Genomic DNA, 9,752 nt, shown 5'->3' on the forward strand with positions numbered 1-9,752 from the left:
AATGTCCTCATCATGCTGTGAGATTGGACATAAAATTTACCACGGTGCAACCAATGGTGGAATAGCAAAGAGCTGGTTTAGGTTGCGTACCTTATAGGGAGAACCCAGGAGTGGGTTGGGTTCTCCAGATTTCAATATAAATTGTTTCATCCTCCAGGCTTTGCATTTCTAGGCTGAACAGTGCTAATCTGCTTCGGCCCCACCTCTTGCTCAATCTAGTCTCTGCACCAGCAGGACAAAAAATTTAACTGTGCGACAAATTTTCCTGAAGACATTGCTCAAGACAGCTCTGGATATGGAAGCTTTCCAGGAAATGTTTTTAAAAGACAACCTTTTCAATAGGAATTGGTGGCACTATGGTTGTTTAATCTTGACACATAGCGTATTCTCTCAGGAATTTTCTGTCATCCATTAATCCAGCCATCCATCCAGTAAACAATGCTTAATACAGGATAAGTGCTAACCACCATGTTTAGCACTGGGAGGGGCTGGGGGTGTGTTTATTTTGGTACATAAATCGGTAGTGAGGTACCGATTTATGTTGCATTTAGCAGATAGATAGCTAAGGTATTCATTCCAGCACCATTTCCCCTGTATCTGGGAAGACCTCCTTGATTTCCTACTAATATTAACTGTGGAACTTATTTATGTATACGAGGCTCTGCCCCTGGGCTTTCTATTCTGTTCTAGAGACCCAGTACCAGAATATTTAAATCACGGTGGCGTTAAACACGTTTTAATATCTGATAGGGCCAGTTTCTGCGCATTGCACTTTTTTTTTTTCCTTTCAGGAACGTGTTCGGGCCCGCGGCAGGGGGCGGGGTCGCGCCTCCTCCGCGATTCTGGTTCCAGCGGAGCCTCATGGACGCGGAGATGGAAATCCCGAGGCTGCTCCCGGCTCGCGGGTCGCGACAGGGCGGCGGCGCTGGCAGCCCCGGGGGCGGCGGCCGGATCCACGGAGGTCCTGACCCGCGGGCCGGCCAGGCCCCCGCGCGCCGCCTCCTGCTGCTCCGGGGCCCCCAAGATGGCGGGCCCGGGCGGCAGCGTGAGGTGGCCCGCGAGGCCTCCCCGGGCCCGGGCCCTAGCCCGTTGGTGCCGAGGCCCGATCACGCTGGCGGCGGCGGCGGCGGCGGCGGCGGCGGCGGCGGCAGCGGCGACGATGGCGATGACTTCTTCCTGGTGCTGCTGGACCCGGTGGGTGGAGACGTAGATTCCACGGGCGCCAGCCAGGCTGCAGGGCCCCTATGGAGGGAGGAGGCCGGGCTGGGCCCACGGTTCCATGGGCACGAAAGCGGCGCGAACCCCGAGGGCCGCCCTGCGCTGGGCCCCAGCTCCCTGTCCGCTATCCGCGTCCCAGTCCCGGCCCTGGCCCCGATTCCCGCCCCAGGCCTGGGCCCCGCCGCGGCCTTCTCGGGCACCGTCACCATTCACAAACAAAACCTGCTGTTGCGCTTCGAGAACGGCTTCCTCACCCTGGCCACGCCCCCGCCGCCAGGCTGGGCGCCTGGGGTCGCCCCTGCCCCGCAGCCCGGGGGTCTGATCGCCCCGCAAGCGGGGATCCCGCATGCCGCGCAGCCTGGGGACTGCCCCGAGCTGCTGCCCGACCTCCTGCTGGCCGAGCGGGCAGAACCCGCGCCCGCCCCAGCGCCCGGGGAGGAGGCGGAGGGCCCGGTTGCTGCTGAGAGTCCCCGCGGGCCGCTAGGCCCGGGCCAGGGCGTGGTGCTGTACCTGTGTCCTGAGGCGCAGTGCGGACAAACCTTTGCCAAGAAGCACCAGCTGAAGGTGCACCTGCTGACGCACAGCAGCACCCAGGGCCAGCGGCCCTTCAAGTGCCCCCTGGGCGGTTGCGGCTGGACCTTCACCACCTCGTACAAGCTCAAGAGGCACCTGCAGTCACACGACAAACTGAGGCCCTTTGGCTGCCCGGCAGAGGGCTGTGGCAAGAGCTTCACCACGGTGTATAACCTCAAAGCACACATGAAGGGCCATGAGCAGGAGAACTCATTCAAATGCGAGGTGTGTGAGGAGACCTTCCCCACGCAGGCCAAACTCAGCGCCCACCAGCGCAGCCACTTCGAGCCTGAGAGACCCTACCAGTGCGCATTTTCGGGCTGCAAGAAGACGTTTATCACAGTGAGTGCCCTGTTTTCCCATAACCGCGCCCACTTCAGGGAACAGGAACTCTTTTCCTGCTCCTTTCCTGGCTGCAGCAAACAGTATGACAAGGCTTGCAGGTTGAAAATTCACCTTCGGAGCCACACTGGTGAAAGACCTTTCCTTTGTGACTTTGAGGGCTGTGGCTGGAACTTCACCAGCATGTCCAAACTCCTTAGGCACAAAAGGAAGCACGACGATGACCGGAGGTTCATGTGTCCTGTAGAAGGCTGTGGGAAATCTTTCACGAGGGCCGAACATCTGAAAGGCCACAGCATAACCCACTTGGGCACAAAGCCTTTTGTGTGCCCTGTGGAAGGCTGCTGTGCCAGGTTCTCTGCTCGCAGTAGTCTCTACATTCACTCCAAGAAACACTTGCAGGATGTGGACACTTGGAAAAGCCGATGCCCAGTCTCCACTTGTAATAAACTCTTCACATCCAAGCACAGCATGAAGACCCACATGGCCAAAAGGCACAACCTGCGCCAGGATCTCTTAGCTCAGCTAGAAGCTGCAAATTCTCTTACGCCCAGCAGTGAACTTACCAGCCAGGGGCAGAATGACCTCGGTGATGCAGAGCTTGTGTCTCTCTTCTCTGATGTTCCCAGTAATAGTTCTGCTGCAGTATTGGACACCGCATTGGTGAACTCTGGGATTTTGACTATTGATGTGGCTTCTGTGAACTCAACTCTGGCAGGGAACCTCCCTGCTAATAATAATAATAATTCCTTAGGGCAGGCGGTGGACCCTCAGACCTTGATGGCCACCAGTGACCTTCCTCAAAGTCTGGATACCTCACTCTTCTTTGGAACTACAGCCGCTGGTTTTCAGCAGAGTCCCTTAGATACGGATGATGTCTCAAGTCTAAGTGCGGGGCCGTTGGGATCTCTGAGCTCTTTGGCCATGAAAACCTCGAGTCAAGAGCCCCAAGCTTTGACCCCCAGCAGTAAGCTAACAGTAGACACAGATGCTCTGACTCCTTCGAGCACCCTTTGTGAAAACAGTGTATCAGTACTACTGCCGCCAACCAAAACGGAATGGAACGTACATCCTGATTCTGACTTCTTTGGACAGGAGGAAGAAACCCAGTTTGCATTCTCCAATCCAGCAGGAAACCATGGGTCTCAGAAAGAAACAGATCTTATCACAGTGACTGGCAGCTCATTTTTGGTATGAACTAAACTCTATTCATTCCTTGCCACATGGCTTACTTTTATTGATGACCCTCAATTTTAAAGAGTATTCTGGACTAAATGTTTAAATGCAGTCATTTCTTAAAGGTTTGAAAAAGAACAGAGCCCTGGGCTACAAGTTTGGAGATTTAAATTTTGATGTTGAGTCTGGAACTGACAGATTGTGTGACCCTGAGCAAGTCACTTATCCTATCTGAGCCTTAATTTCCTTATTTATAAAATGAGGTGGTTTGAATAGATTGTTTCTAAGGTCATTCCAGCTCTATTTTCATCATTTTTTGCTCTTCCTTGAAAATTTTAAGACCTTTTAAAATGATTAACAATTGCATGTGCTCCTAATGTAATGAAAAATGCATTGAGAGTTAATGATCTGAGAAGATATAACTGGTGTTTAACTTTAAAAAATTAATGAAAATTTTACACAGTGCTAAAATAGTTCTAAAATCTCGTGATGAGCTTAAAAAAGAAGAAAGCTGAAAATCTAGGTTGGTTCATTTTACCTGTTTATCCTTGTAGCCTCTTTTTTTTTTTTTTTTTTTTGATGGAAGGCTGTGTTGGGGAAAGTTCCAGGAATTTGATGAGACTCAGACTCAGAAATACTGACTTTGTGGTGTTGAATAAGTGGCCTTATTAAGTCATTTCCTCTCACTAACCCTCAGTTCCCTAGGTGTAAAGCTGTTATTGTAATTTACACATAGCTGATGCATTGTAGACTTCTTCTATCCTAGTAGTTAGGTATGGAGGGAAAAATGTTTTGCATTTTGGCTGTTTTAGTGAATTTTTACACCTTTCCTGTCCCTCTTATTCCCTTCCTCAAAGAAATTAGCATAATTTAACACCATGCTCATGTGCAGGCAGTAATGCTTTATGCAGGTTAAGAAACAGAAAAAGGGGCTTCCCTGGTGGCGCAGTGGTTGGGAGTCCGCCTGCCGATGCAGGGGACACGGGTTTGTGCCCCGGTCCGGGAAGATCCCACATGCCGCGGAGCGGCTGGGCCTGTGAGCCATGGCCGCTGGGCCTGCGTGTCCAGAGCCTGTGCTCCGCAACAGGAGAGGCCACAGCAGTGAGAGGCCCGCATACAGCAAAAAAAAAAAAAAAGAAACAGAAAAAGGAATCTCTTTCTTCCACAGATTAAGGATTTTTCTCCACACTATTCTGTGACTTTGCCAACTTTGCCAGTGTCTTAACTTTTGCATTCAAAGCCATCCTATAGAGTGACCGGAGAGCCTGTGGTTCCAAGGAAATCTGGTAATAGGCCAGAGTAATGTTTTTCTCCCCTCTGTGCCCTGGAGAGCCCATTGTTTGCCTTCTCCCAGAGTTGGAATGAGAGTTTTACTTTGCATTTTGAGTAAACATTGTCTGTCTTACTTGAGTATAGCATTTTACAGTTTATGTAGCACTTTCACAACTGTTATATTTGATCTTCACAATATTTTAAGATAGTTATGGCAAAATTTCAACTATAAGACATATTAAAATTTACCTAACTCTTGCTTAGTAACTCCTGTGTGTGTGTGTGTGTGTGTGTGTGTATGTGTGTGTGTGTGTGTATGCACATCAACTTTCATTCTACTCCTCTGAGTTTCATGATGACTTTTGTTTATAACCACTTGTTCCATTCCACATTAACATATGTCTCTTACCTTCTGCCAGCTCTGCTCCCTCTCCAACCTATTCTCTAGCATGTCCACTCCATTCCTTGCCATGATCTCTTTTTTTTTTTTTAATTAGGTAAGTCTTTTTCATGGTCACCATCTCTCAGCCATTCAGGACATGGCCCATTTTTCAGTCCCAATATTTACTGCAAGTCTGAGTGTGCATTAAGAAATTATTTTCTGGATTTAGAGGTCAGTGTGTTTATATATGAATCAAATAATAATGGAAATGTTTTATATAAGGTTTTATGAGGCATGTAGTTCTTCTATTCTTCTAAAATTTTTAACGTAGTTCGGCTAGCAAACACTATTAGTTGCTGTGAAATATTCTAATCCAGTACTGTTTGTATGTACATTTGTCGATAACAATTATAGCACTTTGGCGGTGCACTTTATAATTTGCCATTTTGAAATGCATCTGTACTATCTAATTTTTAAATTGGTTGTACTCATTCAGTGAAAAAGCAAAAAGTATACATAAATTTGTAATCCAAAGAAATGGTCAGAGTGTGATTTTTTGTAACCATTTAACAGTTCTCCCTCAGCACTTTGGAAGGATTTTTAAGCCCATTTTAGAAATGTGTTGTCATTAGTTAAGTCCTCTTAAATAAGTTATTCTTCTTTTCCTACAGATAGGAATGCAGAAATCCCAGGTGAACATGCAGGTCTTAAGCATCTGTTAATATATATAACCATAAAAATATTTTAAAATCCTGTCATTTTGTTTCTTCAATCCCTCATTAAAAACAATTATAAAATATGCTTTTGTTCTATTCTGTGTAATTGTCAAAGGAAAGATTTTACTTTTCTTGAAGATAAAAATCTTGTAGTTATTTATGGGCCCACTTGGTTTCTTTCAGTCAATTTGTTCAAAAAATTTCCCATTCAATACGATTTTTCCAACATGATGGTGAAAATAGCATGAAATTACAGTCAAAAGTATCAGTACAAATATAATGGTTACATTTTTGTTAGTGTTGGCATAAATTTGCCATTAAAAATAATGGGGTATGGTTTAATGTTATCTCACTTGCTTTTTGTGCTTCTTCAGTCCTTGGTTTATTAAAATTTTGCCAATTGAAAACACAGTAACAAAATACTTTGCAGGAAGGTTTGCATCCAGGGGACTCTTGAACATATTCATCATGAGTTAAAATACGTTTATTTTGACATTTTTACCCTGGTCTCATTATAGTATTACATAATTGAAAGGCTTGAGTAGTAGAAGTGAAACTTGATAGAATATGAGGGTCATTTTTCTCTGGATTAAATACTTCATATTCCCATCCAGCAAAAATGAGAGAAGGGTATTTATGACTATTCCTTGATTCCAGATCAAGCATTGATTAATTGCCTGTTTGGGAATATCCATAATCCCTTAGTAATTACTGATATCAAACAGATTCATTTGATGATTCGGTAATAATAAAACCTAATTTAGATGCAGCTCATTCAAAATATTGATAATAGTGATAATTGAAATATAAGACTGAGCTGAAATTTATGTAATTTATGTTTTTGAACAAAAGATTTGTTTAGCAATTTTTTAGAAGTGAAATGTGTTTTGCACATTTAGAGAACAGGTTATCAAGCACTTTGTCAGACCACAACTATATATTAAAAGCAAAGCACTCATTACAAATGAATTTTTTATATTTTTCAAATCTGATTTGATTTGGTAACAATTTTTAAGCTAGGGACCTCATTGTATATTCCGAGTTAATTTACTGACTATATACAAAAATACAAGGTAGAAGAGTACTAGGGATGTAGATAAGAGGTATAAAATGTGAGCTACTTCTTACTTTTGGAGAGGACATAGGAATTAAATATTTCACAACTAAACAATATTAGCAAGCATGTTTTCAGACACTAACTTAATGGCTTGGAGGGAAAGGAGGGGCAATATCTATGCTTTAATGGATGGTTAGATTTAGTTACATAGATAAGAGAATAGGTGAATTCCAGCCAGGAAAAAAAAGCACAAGGAAAGAATTTGAAATGGAATTGGCCAAACACGGAAAGACAACCTAGCTCAAATGCAGGACGCCTGTTTGATAAGTGCTAAATGTTAGGCTTAGACTGCCAATATGGAGCCAATCTGAAGAGTTAAGAAAACCAGTCACAGTGGATAGGACTTTATTCTGGACATGGTTAAGAGTCAGTGAAGATATTTAAGAAGAGAAGTCAAATGATGAATATATAAAAAGTTTAATATAGTAGACATGTACAATGTGAATTTGATGAGGGGAGATGATAGGAAAATCATTTAGGAGTCTATTGTAATAATTTCAGGGTTCTGTGATGAAGGTTTGGACTGGGGTTGTGGCAGAAAAGGACAGATTGGAGATGTTTCTAAATTGGAGAAACAAATATAACTTGGTGACTCACTGAATATATGAAACATCTATGAGAAAAAGGGAGATCAGAAATGACTCTAAAGATTTTTTTTGTTGAAACTAAAAATTACATTTCATTAACGTGAACAATACATTGGGTATTGAAGTCTTTTCAGGAATATATATTGAAAAATAATTAGTTCGGGCCATGTTTAATTTATTGGGAAGTGATAAATCAGTTATCCCTGAAAAAACTATACATATTGTGGATTATGCACACCACTAGACAGTGAGTGCCATTTCATCTCCCTTGGCTCCCTCATGTATTCTCAGATTTATATTCAACGTTTGTACTCTTGTTTGCCTTTGAGTATTTACAGGCCTCTTCAGCATCATACAATATCCTCCCAGAATACACTGCATCAAAATGAGCTATGTCACCTTTGTCTGACAGTTCTTTCTTACTACTACTCTCTTCCCTACTATGGATATTCAACGGATGTTTTATGTGGTACTTAGTAATATAATAAATCATTTCTCCAGAATTTGGGGGATGCTGCTTAGTCATTAATTTCAATAGTTCCTCAATATAAACTGCAAAATTGAATTTTACCTGTATTTTTCTCAGATTGGAAGTGATAGGGCTAGAATCGTCCAAAAATAACTGTATTTTTCTCAGATTGGAAGTGATAGGGCTAGAATCGTCCAAAAATAACTTCCATGTGATCCTTGGGTCTCCTTACTCATAATCCCCTCTGTGACTAACTAATGTGGTGTGGGAACTCAGTCACAGGGATCACATCCTCTCTTATTTACATACCCTAGCATATTTTCTCCTTTTTCTGGTTACTCTTACCACTAATGGTGATAACTCAGGAGGAATGGAGTCCAAAGAAAGAGTGAGAAAGTAAATAAGTAGCATAAATAACTACCTAACAATTACATTTTGTTTGATGGTGAATTTTGCTGTCCTGCATTGTCGACAGAAGGCTTCATCTCATTGTAATTTTCTGCTGACATTTATGGACCTGAAAAACACTTGGCCTACAGAAAACAATTCATCGTTTTAAACAAAGCCAGACAATGATTCTTAACACTAATAAAGTGTGAATCCCTTAGGAATATCTCATATTGTTATCAGCTTATTAAGAAGCTGGTAATTATTGAGTGCCTACTCTGTGTGAGATACTATAAGGTTTAAAACAAAAGCATATTTTATCAATTCATTCAAACAAACATTTTTGAGCACATATTTGACAATTTCTGTTGTTATGCTCACAAACATTATTATCCAGACAGAGAAAGAAAATCTCAAGCAATGAAAAATAATATATAATCAAGTTCTAAATGGTTACATTTTGGAATAATAAAGGATTAAATATTAGCTGTCATTCTTAGAGTATGGACTAAAAATTGTGATAAGGAAAAATTCAATGCACAGATTATCAAAGGTATTTCCAAAAATTCTAAGAATCTAAAATTTAATCTGGCATACAGCAGTTAAACTATCCTAAATTAAAATTTAAACAAAAATTTGAGTGATAGCTTAAATAATTATAGCAAAGTTCTTTGGTAAATAACTTTTAAATTATGCTTTATTTTTATTTATTCTAAATTGGAATCCTGGATGTAGTGTTATATATGACAGTGATCTTTTGTAAATCATATAAAATAAATATGTTATTTTGAAAGAGAAAACTATAGAATATAAATAAATGGTGTTAAGATAAATAAAATTTCCTTTCCTTATATTAGACATAATAGCAAATTTTAATTTTCTGAAATAAAAAACAAAGACTTTAATTTGAATGTAACTATTTCATATAGGTACACTAGTTGAAAAGAAGAATATATAAATTTCATGTGATATTTAGGACTGAGAATTGGAATTTAGCTTGGTGAACCCTGAGAATTCACCAATTATGTGGTGAGGGTCAGGTTAGTCATCAAGCAAGAATTTAAGATTATGAATAAAATATAAGCAGTTTAATATATTTGGAAAGGGGAACAAAGTCCACCATAGCGAAATAAACTCTCTTTAGTGACAAACAACACTACATTTCCACGATGCAAAGCAATTACAAATGGTAGCAAAAACAAAGGTATTTCAACTCTAGGCATTCTCACTTTGGAATAAAGCCAAGAAATTATTAATCTTTATCAGGACCTACTTCCCTTTTCTGTTTACACAATACAATGGAGGGATATAACTGCAGTATGAGACTACATTACACTGGATGTGGAAGAAGGAAGCTGGTCACATATCTGTTTGTGGGGAAATTAGCCAAAACAGAGAGCTGAAGTGGAAATTCCTCAGGCAATGACTCAGTAAATAGAGCAGCAGTTCATTCCAGGCTAGTTCCAATTTTAGAATGTGTGCTGCTGGACAGATAGTTTTTTCCTCCTGATTC

The 9,752-nt window shown here is 41.6% G+C and overlaps 1 protein-coding gene across 1 annotated transcript; it reads left to right on the top strand.

The window, feature by feature from the left end:
• Positions 1-873: 873 nt before the first annotated feature.
• Positions 874-3,330, top strand: LOC103088978 (zinc finger X-linked protein ZXDB-like). The gene has a single exon (XM_007452515.1). The coding sequence runs from the start codon at positions 874-876 to the stop codon at positions 3,328-3,330; it is 2,457 nt and encodes an 818-aa protein (XP_007452577.1).
• The last annotated feature ends 6,422 nt before the right edge of the window (positions 3,331-9,752 follow it).

This window comes from Lipotes vexillifer, unplaced genomic scaffold (assembly GCF_000442215.2).
Source record: "Lipotes vexillifer unplaced genomic scaffold, Lipotes_vexillifer_v1.1 scaffold1899, whole genome shotgun sequence".
Classification (NCBI taxonomy): domain Eukaryota; kingdom Metazoa; phylum Chordata; class Mammalia; order Artiodactyla; family Lipotidae; genus Lipotes; species Lipotes vexillifer.